Below are 19,059 nucleotides of genomic sequence, written 5' to 3'. Positions count from 1 at the left end.
CTCCTGCAGAGTATTTCCAATGCATAACTAGTCCCACTGTGATCACAGACAAGGCCCCGCTCCACACTGCAGCAGATGCCAGAGTCCTAAAGAGGCTCTCAGAGTCCTATGCCATTGCCCTGGGTCTCTGTCCATCTGACTGGAGGGGAGGAATGTGCTGAGAGAGCAATGGTTGGGCCCTACTGCCGTCCAGCCCTGAAAGTCTTTCGGTGTTCTAACACAGAGTAGCAAGGACAGATCTACCTGCCAGACCCTCAGTTCAGCCGCACTAAGCCTTGGTTTCTTTCCTCTTTGATGATAAAGCTTATGTTCTTGTCCTACAGAATTCATGCTTGCGTTGAAAGAGGATTGACACGGCCCATGGCGCAGTCACCTCGTGAATGAGGCGAGGTTGGTCCTTCCTTCCTATCTGCCCTCTCCTTGTTGTCACCCCTGCAGACCAATCTCAGTTTCAACTCTTCCGCATTCTGATCTTACGGCCTTCCTGAGTCCTATTTCCAGAGTGCACCCCGTTTCGGAGTGCTCCCTCCTCACCTTTCAGGGTCTCATCGAGGAGGATCTGATACAAAATCTCTTCATAGATGTTCTCAACATGGATCATATTGGTGTGGTCTGCGAAGATGAACTGCTCATATTTCTGAAGCTCCTGGAGGGTGAGAGAGGATGAAGAAGAAGAGCCATGACGTCAGGGGACTGCCACTCAAAGCTACAATCACGTACCATCTCACGGGCAAGAAAACAGCACATGCTGGTGAGGACGTGGGGAAGGGGGGACCTCTGTACACGGCTGGTAGGGGATAGGAGGTAGTGGAGGCATTGTAAAAATTACTACGGGCCTTTCTCACATATGATCGAGCTGCCTCTCTTACATACGTGCCTGAAGGAAACTGTTCATAACAGCCAAGGTATGGAAGCAACCGGAGACGAGTGGATAAGGAACGCGCGGTGTATACACAGTAAGCGAAATCGTGTCATCTTCAGAAAGATGGGTCAAATGGGGATTGTCAGCTTGAGAGAAACAATCCAGACCCACTTTCTCTCGCATGTAAAATCTAGACTTAGTAAACGTTGAAGAAGACAGAAATGGAGAAGGAAGACAATTTGCAAAGCAGAAAGGCAAGAGGGATGAGTGGGGACCAGAAGGGGGGGTGAGGGAAATCGATCGGAGGCGCTGTGTATGCATGGGAAAGAAAGAGACACATTGTCTTTTGTAATTAATGTGTAAGAATAGAAACAAGGGGGGAGTAAGAATCTATTTTCAAAAGAGATGGGGAAAGGGTGACTCCCGCCTTCTGCCTGCTCCATGGGGAGTGTGGGAGGATAGTAACTGGTCCTACAGGTTAATGATGCTTAGATGACAGTGTGGCCAACGATGTCTCCCTGTGCTCCCTCTGCATCAAGCCTACGTGCTAACCTCCTTGTACCTGTTAACTGTCTACGAGAAGAAGGCACCCAGCCATTGGTCGTTCCCTTTCCTCTGTGTGTTCTGGGAGCACGTTCTGTGCAGAGATTTTTTTCCTAGTCATCTCAAGGTCTATGAGTGGGTGCCGTGTCCTTTTTCTTAATATTAACCAACGTTATCTTCATTTTTTACAGATTTATTATTTATGCATATGAGTATCCTATTTGCATGCGTGCCTACATAACAGAGAAGGGCATCAGATTCCCTTATAGATGGTTGTGAGCCACCATGTGGTTGCTGGGAATTAAACTCAAGTCCTCTGGATGAGCAGCCAGTGCTCTTAATTGCTGAGCCATCTCCCCAGCCTCCCTTCATTTTCTATCTGATACAAAGAGCACTTTACCGAAGTAAAAGTTGTATGGTGAAATGCAGATTTAAGAAAGTATAGCTTGATGACATTAAATATAAATTTGTTCCTGTGACCATAACCTAGGTCCTCATCCAGACCACACCCCTCCGAGAGATAAGATCTGATCGACATCTGTCACAGTATGGTTGGGTTTTGCATGTAAATGAAACCATGTGTTGTTTAGATTTCTTCTACTCCATGACACAGGTAGGTCAGCAGCTCACTCCTCCTTATTGATAAACAACATTCACTATATGAATGAGTTAGAATTGTTCATACATATTCATTTGATATTGACTAAGGTGATTTGTATAAGAATGGCCCCCTTAGGGTCTTGATCACCAGGGAGTGGCACCATTTGATAAGGATTAGGAGGTGTGGCCTTAGGAAGTAACAAGTAGAGTAGGCTGAAGTTTCAAAAATTCACACCAGGCCCAGCAGAGTCTCTCTCTCTCTCTCTCTCTCTCTCTCTCTCTCTCTCTCTCTCTCCTCAGTTTAGGTGAGTTCATGAAAACAGCCCTGAGGGCTGCCCAGTTGGGTGTAAGAGCAACCCAGATGAAACCTAGTAAGTAATAACTCAGGGTTATCAATAGGAAAGCAGGTTCTAATAGCGGAGAGGGTAGATATCTGCCCAGATCTTGTGGTGATCAAGACTTACTGTAAATAATAAAAGTTGTGTGCCTTTGATCCGGGAACTGAATCAAAGGTGGTGCAGACTGGGATTACATAAACTCTGTAACGTATCGCATTCAGACAGCTTTCAGTGCTAAGACATGGGGGTGCTGTGGCCCTGGATTTTATGGTACCCACAATGGATAACAATGGGGTCTCTTTATGTCCACCTGAGAAGAAAGGTGGAAGACTAAAGGGACAGGAGCACCAGTGAGCTCTAGATGGTTTAACAGACAAGAAGCATGAAGCTTTGGAAGGGGCACTGACCAGGAAACCGGACACTGCTCATGGGAGCCTGGGTAAGCCAAGGCACCACTCTGAGTCTTTTTTTCTATTATATGAAGGGTGCTAGATCAAACCTCAACAGCCCTTCATCTTCCTATGCTGGTCCTGTCCCATGCTGGCCCTCACTCCCCTGTCCCATGCTGGTTCTCACTTCCCTGTCATTCATGCTCAGGTACCAAGTGAAAGCCCTACACTGGGAAGCCCTCTTGAACTGCCGGATGGAGCTCAGCCTGGGGCTCAGCGAGGGAAGTTGCCGCCTTCCCTAGAAGGCTTCCCCATGCAGCCACTGCTGCATTGCTCACATGGCATCCTGTGTGCCTGGCATTGCCTCTACCCTGGGAACTCCAAGACAGCAGGGAAGTAACCTGCATCGTGTTTTACATATGCCACAGTACCTGGATCACATTTGAAGTACATTTGCTGAATAAATAGAAACCATATTTTCAACCAGCTAAATAATTCTGTGGGAAGGGAACAGAGGGGCACATATGTTGCTCTGTTACAAGGCATGTCCCGCACACTGAGACAGCTGAACTGGGTCATCTACTGAATTTTCTCAACCATTAAAGGTGGAATCCTGACACTGAGACCTGGAGGGTGGTTAAGAAAAGGCACCACAGACAGTTCTACTACACGGCTAGGTTACAGTCAATGTCACAGCTCTAGGAAGTTGCTACTAAAGGAACTAAGATAAAGCTCACTTTAGGAAAATAAAGACTTCTAGGGAGCAGATAATCCCCTAATATATCTGTTTATAAACCTAGAGTTTTCCAAAAGCTCTTGACACACAATATCTATGGTCATGGAAAAGTCAGGGTCACAGGCTCTTTTCAAAGCAACCTCTTTCAACTAAAAACATCAAGAACTGTGGCTGGGCCCAGTGGCTCATTGAATAAGCCATCCTTATAAAGGTGGGAGGGTTGGGGATGGGATAATTAGACACTTGTAAGCCGGGAGCTTAGGAAGCAGAGACAGGAGCCCTAAGCCAAGTTGGCCAGATGGGCAAGCAGATTGGCAAGCTCCTGTTCAGTATGACGGAGAAAGACGCTCTGTGTCAACCTCTGGCCTCCACTCACACTCTGAAAACACTCTGGCCTACTCTCTGAAAGCATGCACACCTGCACATGCAAAACACATGCTGTGTGCATGCCAAGAACACACATCCCAAAACAAAACACCTGCAGAGTGGTATAGGCTGGGCACAAGTTGCTCCTTTGATGTTAGGAAGAGAGGGCATAGAAACAAGAGCAGCCAGAGCCCTCCTTCCTCTCCTCACGTGGAGAAGGGAGCACTGAGGCCTCCATACTTCCCTTGGGAGGGAAACACAACACATTCTGAGGTGGATCACTAACCCCCAGGCTACCAAGTCATCTGTCACATGTGGCCAAGAGACATGCATACAGACCAATTCCCTTCTCCTTTGGTTTTTGTCAGAACCTTTCCACCAAAGAAATACTCCAGGAACCAATGCAAGACTGGGTACGCCAATGACTATCTGAAGAAAAGCAGCAGTTATAGAATATGAAAACAAGCAGAGAAAATTCCACAGTATAATCACCCACACAAAGCATTTTAATGTCCGGTGCTTGGAGAGTGTCCAATCTGTCAAAACGCCATTTAAAAATTCTATGATGCTCTTTCTTATTGACTCCAAGGGGGACAGGCCTTGCAAGCGGCCAAGCTCCTAAGTCATTTTTGGGAATGCAGGGACAGCAAGAGTAACAGTTGTAGGCATTGCCATTTGCTGAGGGCCAGCTGTGTCACAGGTAACACGAACTGGATTCAGGTGGTGGCAACCGGCCTTGTGTTGCTGGGCCTGCTACTCCTCAACCACTTACTTCCCTCAGTTGCACCATGAGGATGTGAATGGTCTCTCTCCTCCCACAAGGGCCTCTGTGAAATTGGTTTTTGATGCTAGAGAAGAAATGTTTAATGCTAGGCTTGGTGTCTCGTAGGAACTGAATCAGATGGCAGATGTGCCTTTCTAACGTTTCATTCTTGAGACAGACAGTGCGAGCATGGGTGGAGGTGGAGGTTTAGCAGGCCAGATGGATCAAAAGTCCAGTACCCAGCCTGGGCTATGCAACAAGGTACTGTCAAACGTGTGGGAGGCTGGGGGTGGGGGACACGGGGAGAGGTTTGATGGAAATGGAAAAACAAAGGGAAGATACACACATTAGTAGCTGAATTTTATGAATGACAGCAGTAGATCAGACAAGAACACAGGGGCATGCTTGCCCAGGGGCCCAGAGCAGAGCCCAGGGGAGCCAGGACTTAAACAGAAGACTTGAAGCAGCTGCAGTGCTCCCTGCTCGTTGCTCTACTCATCCATAATCATGGCTGTCCTGCAACCCCTTGCTCACACCAGCTTATGCCAGAGATTTCAGTAAGCTAAAGTTACAGAACATAGGAGAACAAACAGCCCTCTGCCATCACACATTAGATCTTTTCTGGGTAGAGTGGCCAACTTCCAGGGTACATGCTGAATAAGGACTGCCAAAAAAGGGGGAGGACGTCTCGTCTCCTTTGGTAATCCAAGACAGACAGCTCTTAGAACTTGGCTCAAGCCCAGGACTCTGATTTCCTATAGTCCCGAAGTCACAAATCCTGGGCTTCCTCTGTGTGTGTGTGTGTGTGTGTGTGTGTGTGTGTGTGTGTGTGTGTGTATGTGTACATGCTCAAGTGCATGTGTATGTGTTTCTGTGTCTGTGTGTGTGTGTGCATTAGTGTGTCTGTGTGTGTGTGCACGCTTGAGTGCATGTGTATGTGTTTCTGTGTCTGTGTATGTCTGTGTGTGTCTGTGTGTGTCTCTGTGTGTGTGTACATGTGTGTGTCTGTGCATGCTCTAGTGCATGTGTATGCGTTTCTGTGTGTGTATGTGTGTCTGTGTGTGCATGTGTGTGTGTTTCTGTGTGTGTGTGTCTGTGTGTGTGCATGTGTGTTTTGTGTGTGTGTGCACGCTCGAGTGCATGTGTGTGTGATTCTGTGTGTGTGTGCATGTGTGTGTGTGCACGTTCGAGTGCATATGTGTGTGTATATGTTTCTGTGTGTGTGTGTGCGTGCTCGCGTGCATGTGTATGTGTTTCTGTGTGTGTGTGTGTGTGTGTGTGCGCGTGCACACATGTTAAGTTTACTAAATACCGACTTTGTTCATACACGTATGCATCCTCTCTGGCTGCTGTGGTACTGCACAGCAGTACTGAGTGGTTGTGACAGAAGCAGACCCATAAAGCCTAAAGCATCTACCACCTGACCACTTAGAGAGGATTCCCCAGCCCTCGGGTGTAGTCTACCTTATGTCAGTGCAGAAGTGCAAAGTAAAACATTTGAACCCAAAAGTCAGCAAGAGCAGGCTGGTGGGAATCGCCTTACTGGTTTGCATGTGGACGCCAGCGCCTTCTGCACAGTGGGTAGTGTGATCTGAATCAATGCCTCCTGGAAGATCTTCTTGCGGATGGTGCTGCTGTCGTAATCGTATTGCTGTGGACACAGAGACACATGCTAAGGAAGAATGGTTCAATCCGTGATCTTAAAAAAACAACACAGCCACCCAGGTCATCTCCCTCCTCAGCCTCCACTAATTTCTAAGGACTCTCGGGGCTCAGAGATCTGTTTCTGGAACTTCTACACAAACTGGGCAAAGACTGTAAAGTCAACACACATTTTACGCACCCCTTTTACAAATATGGAAACTGAGGCAAGATCAAAACAAGTGATATCCTGTTTAGAAAGACGGGGATCTAACTAGAGGGTGAGTTTGTGCTTCATTATTCCTGGGTGGAGACAGGGGAGCCACGAATATCAATTATCGCTGTCCTGTAAGCACGGTGCATGGCTTGTCATGATATCTACAAGGGGAGAGGGGACATGGCTCAAAGCTCCATCAACACAGCGGGTGACCGTTGACAAAGAAGTTTACAGAAACACTGAGCATCCCAAACTGGAGGTACATAGTAGCCATACTGGGTGGCAGCATCAGAAAATGAAGACTAAAACATCTACCACCTGACACTTTCAAGAGAGTTCACCCAGCCCTCTGTGGTTTGGTGTAATATTTTCCAGGACAGGCACACAAGAGCAAGTTTGGACTTAAGAGTCAGTAACAGCAGGCTCTTGGGAGCAGCCCATTTCCTTACTGGTCTGCACGTGAACACCAGTGCCTTCTGCACAGGTGCACGGGAGAACTGCTGTGGGCATGCAAATGCAATGGTCAGGCCGAAAGAGGAAAGAAGGGAGAACACTCACATTGCAGATCATAAACGGGGGCAGGATGACATCTCTACTCAATCTACCAAAGGCAAACAGGTGGAGAAGGCGACGCAGGAAGGTGGGGGAGTAGAACTACCAGGTCTCAGAGCCTGACTCTAACATCGGAAGGTGTGGCCTTGCACACAAACTCGTGAAAAGTCCAACTGGCTGTCTTGGGAAGTGGAATTTGTTCTGATTCTGGAGGTGTCTGAGAACTAGAAGCACCACCACACTTACTTATTTGTTTGTTTATTTATTTGTTTATTATTTATTTATTTGTCTGTTTGTCCATTTATCTGTCTGTCTGTCTATCTATCTATTATTTATTTATTGGAGTAGCAAGTAGTTTAACTGCAGTAATAAGTTTGTTTGAATAGGAGACAATAATAGTCAAAAACAAATAAATGCTTGCTGAACATCAGAAAATCTATGGCCATTTGAACTGTCACACAGAAATCCCAAACCACCGAAAAGCCAAATCTGGAAGAAGACCTCTCCTCTTAGTCCATATGATGTAGGCCTGTGGTACTGTGGTACCTGTAAATTCTGTAAGGTATCACCTTCTATCCAATCTCGTAACTATGGCTTTTAAAGATGCCCAGTGGACTAGCGGTAAGGATTTTTGTTACCCTCCAGACGAATTGCTCTTTTACAAATATTTGGCTTGGACTTTTTTGCAATTATAATGTCACCTCTCTAAATAAAAGCGAGGCTAAGCTGGACACGGTCAGATATAGCCAATAGTCTCAGGATATTTGAGTTCAGGAACATGAAACCCTCAATGGCTAGACCTCCATCACACAGGTCTGTTCTACAGATCAGTCAACATTTAGGATGGTTGCAGGGGTCCCAGGAAAACCCAAATCTAAAGAAGGTCTCAAAAGTATGTGAACCGCCCAAGTTTGCATATTCCTGCAGCCCCAAACAACACCGGAAGTTCCTCACCCAGAATTCAGGTCGGCCCCGTTCGCCATGCAGGAACATTTTTAATGCTGGCTATAAAGTTGAACTTGAGGTATTCTAAGTTCCTTTCCACCCCAAAGCGAAGATTGGTAAACTTTTCTACCCCTTCCTCACCTGACTGCTCAATCAGTGACTAAGGTTCAACCTTTCCCCTCAGGTCAATTGTGAGTGTGTTTTTACTTGTGTTCCTATGGTCAGAATTGCTTTTGGTCTCGACAGTTTGGTTGCCAGAATTTTCTCCTGCTCCGAGGCAGGAGAACTCTGAGATATCCCTCAGACCCTAGGGGACCTTAACTTTCTGTTCTAAAGTATTGCTTGGGGGAAGCAGGAGGTAGCAGAAATTATTGGGCCAGGTGTAAATATAGTTTCAGCTCCAAGCTCATGTTTTGAGGGAGTCCTGCTTTCAGAGGTTAGGCTTCCTGTCAGCTGTGGGGTGGAGTCTATAATCATTGTCTAAGTGAAAGTCAACGGGAATGGTCGTTCTGGGGTCTTTTCCTTAAATGACTTAAAATAGGTCTGGAGAGATGGCTCTGAGGGGAAGATTGCTTCCTGCTCTTTTATAAAGGACCCAAACTCTGTTCCCAGCACCTGTGCTGGATGACTCACAACTACCTGTATCTTATCTCTGGTTCTGAAGGACCTGACACCTCTTCTGGTCTCCATGGGAACCCACACACAGATGGCATACAGTCACACAGACACACACATTTCTATCTATAAATGATAGAAATGAAACAGATTAACCCCTGGAATGAAAACTTAGGAACAATAAATCTTAGGAGAATGTATTTTTAAAAGGCTTTAAGTAAGTACCAAATACGTGCAAGCTCCTGTTATCACAACAGCTTTATCAAGTGCTTATACAGAGAGCTCATTAAAAACTATCTCATGCTCTCCCTTGGGATAGTTCCTTTGGATCTAAGCTTTGGATCTAAGCTTTGGCTTTTATTTAAAATGTTTGGTAGTTTAGTGGATTTTATTGTACTCGGAGAGCTCCGATGCAACTGGCCTGTAGTTATAACTATGTAATAGCAGTCACAGTGTTTGAAGCAGTCAGCCAGTACACATAGGTCACTTCTGCTCGGTGTTCAGGCTAATGACATGCAGTTCCAGAAGGCGCCACTAGATGGCAGAAGAGGCATGCAAGTCATGCTGGGGAAATTGCTGGGAACAATGGTTATCTGCTTGGAAAAAGGGGTCTGAGGGGATACAAGGGACATCAGGGTATTTCCCACCGAGTAAAGGAATGGTGTGTGTGTGTGTGTGTGTGTGTGTGTGTGTGTGTGTGTGTGTGTGTGTGTGTGTGTGTGTGTGTGTGTGTGTGTGTGTGTGTGTGTGTGTGTGTGTGTGTTTGTGTGTGTTTGTGTGTGTTTGTGTGTGTGTGTTTGTGTGTGTGTTTGTGTGTGTGTGTGTGTGTGTGTGTGTGTATGTGTGTGTGTGTGTGTGTGTGTGACAATCTTGTCAGATGCTCCCCCTACAAATGAAGACTAAACTTTTACCTTTAAGACACGGAGCTTAACCTTCTCGATGGCCACTGCTGTTCTGGAAGCCTCTCCTTGAAGATATGGGGAGAGCAACTGCTCAAATGTGAACACAGCATTCTCCATGAGCTGTCCATCAAGATAGAAAAAGACCACAGTCAGAGGCTGGGAACAGGTGACCCCGCTAGCCTGCCTGGGCTCTGAAAGGAGTCTTAGACAGAGTTCCCCAGGAGCAACTGTGGACTGCCTGCCTGCCTGCCTGCCTGCCTGCCTGCATCATGGTATCTTTCTGTCTCCTCTTCTTCCCATTGTTCTTAATGGGAAAGAAACCCCAGTACAGAGGGACTCAGAGTCATGGTCTCCTGTTGGCATTCTCCTCTATTCCCTGGCAATGCAGACACAGATCATATGACAAGGGGGGAGAAGGCTGCAACTCGACACCCAGAATGACATAAGTCGCCCTGTGGTGCACCCTCTCTCATTTTCCATCCATCATCTCATAGCCCCTCCTTCCTCTGCCAGGCTGGTGCTCCAGTTGGAATGGGAAAGGGTCCCTATGGGCTTATTAGTGTTTTTGAACACTTGGTCTTTGGCTGGCTGCTGTGTTCTGGGAGGTCTGAATCTTTAGGATGTGGATCCTTGCCGGAGGAGGTGGGAGGCGTAGGGAATATGGCTAGCTTCACCCTACTTCTAGCTTGAGCCCTCTCTGCTCCTGACACCAGCATTGGTGCTGTCCCAGCCACATGCTCCCTCCCACCTCTATGAACTCCACCGTGACCTCTTGCCCTGTGTGGCTGTTCCCTCTCAATCTATAAGCCAAAAGGAAGCCTTTTGGGGTTCCTGTCTGGTGTTCTGTCACAGCCATGAGAAAGGACATTAATATAGCTGGAGAGGAGAGGCGGGACCAGGACTCCATGGCCGTAGTGGCGGTCACACAGGACAGGAGTTTGTTACTCTGGAAACCGATGCAGCTCAGATGTCTTAGTCTTCTATCATGCCTGCCTCTGTCTCTCCAGGACCCAGAATTATCCAAGGCACTGTTGTTATATTGTTCCTAATTCTGCCATTTATCCTTTATATTTTTAGGGAAGGTTTCATCCAGCCTAGGCTGGCCTTGAACTTGTAATGTAGACAGAGACCTTAAACTGCTGATCCTCTCCTCCTGCCTCTAACTCCCCAATACTGGGATTACAGGTGGGCACCACCACATCCAGCTCCCCCAATCATCATTAAGCACCCAGAGTTTGGAGGTTAGATAGTAACGCACAAAACTAATCCTGCCTGTAATTTTTAAGTAAAACGTTTCATGGAGACACTTTCAACAGCACTACGTTTACTTAAGATTTGGTCTTACTTAGAATTTGTCATGACTCTGAGGTGGGATTCCATGCAGTGTTTAGTCGCCGCAAGCTAAATATGTGGAACAGAATTAGATTTTTCTTTCATTTAGGGAATACTATAATATGAAGGAAACTATGATACTTCTTCACTTCTGCCTCTAGAGGAGGAGGACCTCCTCATGGGGAGGTCTACAGGGTAGACTGGAGAAATTCAAATATCAGAGCTAGAGACATGGTCCAGCAGTTAACACTCGCTGCTCTTTCAGAAGACTCCAGTTCTCTTCCCAGCACCCATGGGGAAGCTCACAGCCATCAATAAGTCCAGTCACAGGTATCTGACACCCTCTTCTAGCCCTGCGGAACCTGCATGCACATGGCGCACATACACACAAGCAGGTGCACACACGTACACGTGATAGAGTAAATTTCAAAAATAAAAATCAAATATGAAGCTGTAACGGACTTTCTTATAATGAGGTAGAGAATTCCGCCATTGTTTCTAGATCCTGGTTGCATATCAGAAACACTGGGAGAGGGGTAGAGGATGCTCTCTAAGAATTTCAAATATATGATAACACAAACACGCACATTTGAGATCACTGGGGGTGGGGTAGCACATTAGTAGTTTTTAAAATTTCCCCATATGTTCCTCACCTGCAGACAAAATTTGAAGCCCTGATTCAACCATTAAATAATTACTGGCTAATGCTGCTTTATTTCCCAGACACATATTTTCTGAGGCGAGATGAAGCCAGCTAGAAGTACAGTGTGTGTCCTCAGTCAACCGCACTCCAGCCTCACTTCCCTGAGCCGAAAAGCACCCTGACCACACCCACCAGCGTGCATTTATCCTTTTCTCCCTCCCTCTCCCCTTCTTTCTAGCCTCATCCCCATCCTCCCTGGAGTGCCGTCTGCTCCCACCTCCTGCATGTAGTTCTGAGTCCTCTGGACCACCAGATCAACGTGAGGGAATCTGAAGCGACTCTGGAGGTCCAGCAGGCGCTCTGGAAGCAGGGTGACTTTAGTGTAACAAGGCTCCATCTTCACAGAATCCAGAGGAAGCTTCATTAGCTGGTCTAGACACTGCATTTGGTAAAGAAGAAAAGCAAACCCCCTTAGAGTCAGGAATCTTTCCACCATATTACACAATACTAATATTATGAAACAATCAAGTGTCCGCTATGAGTTTTAATTTCTGCTTGGACCACTTTATCCGAGGCATCTTCAACCGTCTTCTTTCTTTCTGTGGTTCTCTGGGGAAGCTCTACTGCTAGGAAATAAATGCAGTAGAAGCAACCAGATAGCGGCAGGACTGCGAGGCATGCTCAAGAAGGGGCTCCCAGCTTCCTAAGTCCTCAGGAGCCTTCAGCCTTCAGCCTTCAGCCTTCAGTAGTCCCTGCTTCCTGAACTCAAGAACCAGTGAGGCAGGCTGTGAGAACTGCTGCTGAGCCCATGAGCCTGCAAAAGATTCTCTAAGGGGTGGAAACTTTGTTTCATATTCTAAGCTTAGTTGAAAATGGTTTCACGCACTGTAAACTTACACAGGTGAATGGGTAAAGACAGGAAAATAAAGATGGCTGATAATGAAAACTCTCAGAGAAGCTGTGCAAAATGCAGGCAAGTGTGAATGACCTAGGAGTCGGCATCTGACATGAATTTTCCCCAGGCCCATCCCATTGAGCTTTAAAGGAGGAAAGTATTCCCTTTAAGAAGTAAACAATGGAGATATCTACTGGGGTGTAACCAAAGGTTAAAAGGGGGAAGATACATTGTTACCTTTGCTCTTGTCCTACAATTATACATATATTGCTTCTTTTTTCAAAAGTTTGTTTTTAACAGTGAATATCTGTGCGTTGAGTATGGGCATGGGTATGTAGTACACATGAAGGCCAGAAGAGGGCATCAGATCCACTGGGGCTGGAGTTACGCATGGTTGTGAGGTCCCTGGCCTAATGCTGGGAACTAAATTTGGGTCCTGTGGAAGAGCAGTCAGTATACTTAACTGCTGGGCCAGGAATGTATTCCTTAAAACAAATTAATCGAATCGGCAAGAGAGGAAAATGAGTGCCTGTTTCACTACTATCAGATGGTTAAATACGCGATAGCCACCGTCACAGAGGGGAACACAGGGAGAAGGCTCCCTGCCACAAACTAATCAGTACCCTGCAAAATTTAAAATCCTTTTAAAATTTAATGGAAACATCTGTTAACATAAACATATATCTTTCAACCTAGGACTCTATCCCACTGAAATAAAAGCACCAAGATGTAAGGACTGTGTGTGCGTACACATGTGCATGTATTTATGATACAATAGGATGTAGGTACAAGGTTATTTATTATGGCTTTGCTCATGGTGTCAGCAATGATAGGGTGGCTGAATAAATCATGGCGCTTCTAAGCAGGAAATATTATGCTGTCATTACACAAAGTGATTTAGAACTAGTACAGTTACCTTGGAGACGGTTTCATGAAATCATTGTGAAGAAGAAACCTGATAAGCTGCGTGGTATACAAAATAACTCTATTTTTCTAAAAGCAGGCAGTGGAAGACAACAGCTGTGAAATGTGTACATTTTATATATCTTCTAAGAGGGGGAAAGCGTGGCGTAGCACAAGCCAAATTGGTGATAATAGTTATTTGCAGAGAAGGGAGTGTTGCCAGCAAACAAAGAGGAAGAAAGGCAAGGTAAAAATACACATGTGAATACACACATTCTTATGTGCTTATATACACACATGCAAGTTACCTGCATATACACACACATACACACCTCACACAGGTACCCATACACACATAGCCATACAAACACACACACACTCACGCATGCATGCATGCATGCATGTGTACACAGAGACACACACAAACACATGCACACACACACATGCACACGTGCACACACACATGAACACAGGGCTGTAATAAGAAGCATCAAGGCATTTATTAAGTGATCTTGGTTTTGTACAACCATACATGTGAATATGCACGTAAAGAAATGAGAGCCCAGCACAGGAGGGAAACTATGGCTTACTGCAATCTATCATGTGTTTTATAATGGGCCCAAAGAGCTCATAACACACAGAAATGAAAAATGTTTAAGGGAATAAAGCGCTAATTCCTGATGCGATCATTCCGCGCCATCTGCACGTATAAACTGCTGAACCGGGTGTGTAGAAGCTGCTTTTGCTGAAAAGGCATTGACCGCTCAGGTAGGTCCACAGGTACCTAGCATAGGACGAAGGCTGGTATCTCTACCTCCCTTTACTTTCTGTCTGTCTCCTTTACTGTGGCTGATAGCACAGAGGCAAGTCTTTGTCCTAAACCTGCAGTCACTCTGGGTCCTAAGAGGAGCAGAACTTCCCAGGATATATCCACATATGAAGGGGCTGTCAGCATTGCAGGCCACGCTGCTCCTGGAGCAGAAGAGAGCACCCCACAGGAAGCAGATGTGTCCCCTCCAGGGTTAATGATTTTAAGGACTATCTGGAAACTGAAGAGCTGAGGCTGGGATGGTGGTCAAGGGGAGCAGGAAAGGTGATGGGGGTGTAGGGGGGGGACCCCAGTTCTTCCTCTATCTAAGCCTAAACCTCTCATCAGCACTTCAAAGACAGACTTGGGTCTCTGGACTCTCTCTTCCTCTTCTCAAGGTGGGCACATTAAGTTGACCTCTTTCCTCTGCTTGTCACCTCCACTCATCTCTCTATTGGCATTTGGTGACAGGTGGCTGAGCATAGCTTACTGGGGCTGTGGAGCCAGGCTTCTGCCTTCAAAGCTCTGGGTAACACTGTCACACTGTAGCCCATAAATGTGTACAATTACAATGTGCCAATTCAAAAGACAGACGCTTTTAACTGATTATCAGGAAGGGAAAGAAAAGAAAAGAAAGAGTCACCCTAACAAATCCTGTCCTTAATGATACGTTAAGTGTAAGGCAAGCCACCAGTGTGTGTGTCAGCAAATCTTGAACATGAAGGCACATCAATTCCTTTGGTGTCCACCCCTCCCCTACTTTGTGATTCAATACACTGCTGTGTGACAAGCATGGCTTTATATTAGGAGCCTGTAGCTGTGGAAACAAAGCCGGGAATACTATTTAAAATGAAGAGCTATGCTTATATATGAGCAAGTAAAGTATGCAGGTAAACGCACACCAGGTTATATCAGTCAATCTAAGGGCTTGGGTATGAAGCCAGAGGGAGTGGGAGCAGCTGGTGTCAATGCTGGTCACTTACTTTGCCTCTTTATGGACTTAGCGTTATATCTTTAAGGTGGTTGTTGTATAAACATAGTTGCAACTTACAAGCCATTAATGAAGAGAACTAGGTGGACTTAGTGATGAGTGGATAGACCAGTGAGTTAGACGGCAGGAACAACAGATAAATGAAAGGAAAGAGGAACAGAAAAAGGAGAGGCTAGAGGGGATTGAAAAAGGGGAGAGGATGGGAAGGGGAGGGATAGGAGGAAGGGAGGGAAACAGGAGAGGCTGGGAAGGGTCAAGGAGAAATGAGAGGAGAGCAAGAAAGGCAGCCCAGAGCCCCGGGATGTCCGCCCCTCAGTGTGCTGTCTCCTACCTCCTTCAGCTGGGCACCGTCCTGGGTGGTGTGGAAGCTCTGACTGAGTTCATCTACTTCTTTTTCGAAAAGTGCACGGACTTCACTGAAACCGGAGCTCACCGGCCCCATTAGCTCCTCCAGAATGGATGCCAGGAAGGGCTGCACACTTTCCCCACAGCGATTCTCGGCCGGCTGAGCCACCATTGCTAAGGGAGGAAACGAACAAAAAAGCGTGGCTTAGGGCAAATTTGGGTTCAGAGACCACATCACAGTTAAATGGCCCCATGGGCAAGTTCCTATGGGCAGAGTAGACTAGCATAATAGAACCTTTGCCAGCATTCACCAGGCTGGAAACTCGCTGGATGCTTGGAGACCTAAAGCATCTCCAGAAGTCTCCTCCAAGCCTCATCCTGCCCTGGGAGGAATGTGGTTCTCTGTTTGATCTCCATGAATGTGCAGTGGCCTGACAAACAGCCCCCGCCGCCATCACCACTGAGGTGCACTTGGTAGTCTAAAACAGATTGTCAGTTCTAGTTCATGTCTCTAAGCACTAAGTCAGTGTAACTCCACCCACCTTCTACCACCAGAGACCCTTTTAAAACTCACGTCCAATCTCTGTTCAGCTGGACACTCGCTTTCTCTCTCTTTCATGAACTGAATTAACACAGAACAAAAGGAATGCTTTTCTGATAAGGATGATAAGCTTGGTCTCTCTCTCTCTCTTTCTCTCTCTCTCTCTCTCTCTCACAAACACACACACACACACACACAAACACACACACACACACACAGAGGCACACGCACACACGTGTGCATACACACAGAGTAAAGACATCATAGGAGCATGAAAGCAATCTCACCATGGCCCTACTCTCTAAAGACACCACCTTTGATCCCAGCTCTGAATCAGCAGGGTTGGGAGTCTCAACAGATTTGGTGCAGAGGACATTTTCCTGACCGCGGGCGGAGCAATCTAGCCGTGATACAGTGGCAGAGCTCAGCATATTGCACGGAGTGGGTAGACCCACTTGCTGAAGCTCACTGTTCTGTCACATCATCACAGACGGCCCCCGCATGTCCGACCCTTCCTCTTTATATATGGAAAAAGAGAAGCTGGGCACCATAGATAACTGTACCAAGGTCGAGGCTCCTGTGCGAATGCAGGATTGTGATCCAGAACGATGCTTAAGGTATCCTAGACTTGGTACAACGTTCATGAACTCACAGTGCTATGGCTACCGGCTCAAGACCTGTACAGGGGCCAGCGAGACAGTTCAGCAAGTGAAGGCATTTCCCACCAAGCCGAGAGGACGACATGAGTTAGATCCCCACATGACAGGAAGAGTGAGGTGACTCCTAAAAGATGCTCTTTGACCCCCACACATGTGAAATGTACACACTCATGTGCACACACACACGAACACACTCACAAAAATAAATGGTGGTTTAGGACCACTCAACATTCTAGCAGGTAGCACTAATTAGAGCCAGTGGTTTACAGAGAAGGAAGGAGGTGGGGAAGGGAGGGACAGAGGAGGGAGGGGATGAACATGAAGGGAGAGGAGGGAGGAAGTGGGTGAGTGAAAGAGGGGAGTTGAGAGTGGACATAACTGAGATATAGTGCATACGTGTACGAAATAGTCAAAGAATAAATGAAAGTCCCCTGTGATGGCAGACTCAGATACGAAACATTTTGAGTTTTGTAGAATTTTAAAAGGAGGATTTATCTGAAAGCAAACTGCAAAAGTGCTTGCCGAGAAAACAAGCTGTCAGTTAATTAAGTTTGCGAGAGGAGCTCTTTGTAAAGTATCTAATCAATCCTGAGCACTGACGATGCTGATGACTACATCAACAATGATCTGGCAGTGCTGGGCGCGCCATTGCAAGATGGGTAGCGACGGCCCATGCTCCTCTCCTCAGCTTTCCCTGCCCCCATCAACCCCACCGTCCAGTGTCCTTTCACCTGGGCTGCCTCCCTCCACTTCTGCTTGCAATCATCCTTTTCATCTTGCCTTCAGTTCCGATGTCACTTGGGACAGCATAATGAGCCCCAGCTCCAGACTTCCTGACCTGTGGCTTGCAGGTGTTTCCTTCCAGGCTGAGTAGATTGGTATCCCCCATATCTGCACCGTGCCCTCTTTCAAGCACATGGGGATGAAGCCATGATGGCTATGGAGGGGGTGACCCTAATTAAAGAGCCTCCCTGGCAGGTAGCAGCTTTTGGGAAGCCTAGAAGGCTGAGGCTAGAGGGACTGGGTCAGAGCCTGCTGCACCCATGCCTCGGGTGTCAGGAGTTCCCCTTAACCATGGCCTCGGTTTTGTTGTCTGTAAATTGAGATCAGAGAAGTAATTATTCCGGGGGGTTATGGTGAGGGGGAAACAAGCTCACCATTTTCCGAGTGCTTAGAACGGCTCTGACACTCAGGAAGCACAGGACTGCAGGCTTTCTCGCACTTTCTAATCACCGAATTCTAACTACCCTCCTCAAGAGGGCCCCCACAGTTTTCTGAACTTGTCCTCTTTGTTCTGGTTTCTCTGAGAGAGTTCATCATCTTTCCCTTCTGTCTTGGTATCTACAAAATGCTTCCTGTCTTCTGTGCGTAAAAGTGTGTCGACCCGAAGCCTTTCGGTCCTTACACTGAGCATGAGCACAGTAAGTTCTTCCTGAACAGATAATCGTGGAACAGAACTGACCATCAATGGCCTCACTCCCAAGTGCCATATGGGTAGAAATGGAGAGACGAGGACTGTGGTGGTTTGGATAGGAATGACCTCCATAGGCTCATGTACTGAAATCATCAGGGAGTGGCACTACTCGAGAAGGATTAGGAGGTGTGGCCTTGCTGGGGTGGGTGTGGCTTTGTTAGAGGAGATGCATCATGGGAGTGAACTTGAAGCTTTAGAAGCCCAAGCCAGGCTCAGAGTCTCTTCCTGCCACCTGCAGATCTGGACGTAGAACTCTCAGCTACCTCTCCAGCACCATGAGTGCCACCCTGCTCTGTGATGGTAATGGACAAAACCTCTGGAACTGTAAACAACTTCCCCAATTAAGTGCTGTCTTTTATAAGGGTTGCCATGATCATGGTGTCCCTTCTCAGCAATAGAATCTGACTAAGACAGCTACATAATGCTCCCAAATCTAACACCCTTCATCATTGCAACTGGCACCTTCTCTGTCTTAAAGATAAAGGACCAGAGGCCCACTAAAACGTGTCTGTCTTCCCTCCTCTCTGCCTTTCTTCTGCCCTCCCTCCTTCTCTTCCTCTTTTCTTCTTTCCAATGGCACATTACCTTTCCAGCCCACACTAGCCTGGAATTCACCATCCTGATAATGGTCCCCAGAGTGCTAAAGATTACCAGTGAGTCCACTGTACATGCCTGATACTTTGCTTTTAAAAGATTTGCCCATAACTTCCTCGCCAGATCTCCTTTATGGAACAAGTACTAGTCTAGGAGCCACACAGCATTAGGTAAAAGACACTGGTCTGCTTTCAGCCTCGGTAGTTAGGCCCACACAGGTCTAAGAGAACATAATGTTGGTAGTTTTAGTTATACATAGAATTATGACACTCACCCTAGAGGGGTTGTGAGGCTGGACCATATCAAACAGAAATCACACTGATGTTGATCTGTATCTGGCTTTGAAGGCATTGCAGAAACAGGCCCGCAGACACCACACACATACAAAGCTATTCCTCTTCTAAT

At 46.7% G+C, this 19,059-nt stretch overlaps 1 protein-coding gene across 2 annotated transcripts in view; it reads right to left on the bottom strand.

The window, feature by feature from the left end:
• Niban1 (niban apoptosis regulator 1) overlaps positions 1-19,059 on the bottom strand; it is a 153,510-nt gene that overhangs the window by 5,837 nt on the left and 128,614 nt on the right. For both annotated transcript variants that reach the window (NM_022242.2, XM_039091055.2), the window contains 5 exon segments: positions 535-646; positions 6,141-6,248; positions 9,479-9,589; positions 11,722-11,883; positions 15,373-15,560. In NM_022242.2, the coding sequence (NP_071578.2) occupies positions 535-646; positions 6,141-6,248; positions 9,479-9,589; positions 11,722-11,883; positions 15,373-15,560 (681 nt within the window).

This window comes from Rattus norvegicus, chromosome 13, assembly GCF_036323735.1.
Source record: "Rattus norvegicus strain BN/NHsdMcwi chromosome 13, GRCr8, whole genome shotgun sequence".
Classification (NCBI taxonomy): Eukaryota; Metazoa; Chordata; class Mammalia; order Rodentia; family Muridae; genus Rattus; species Rattus norvegicus.
This window is presented reverse-complemented; position numbering and strand designations above follow the sequence as displayed.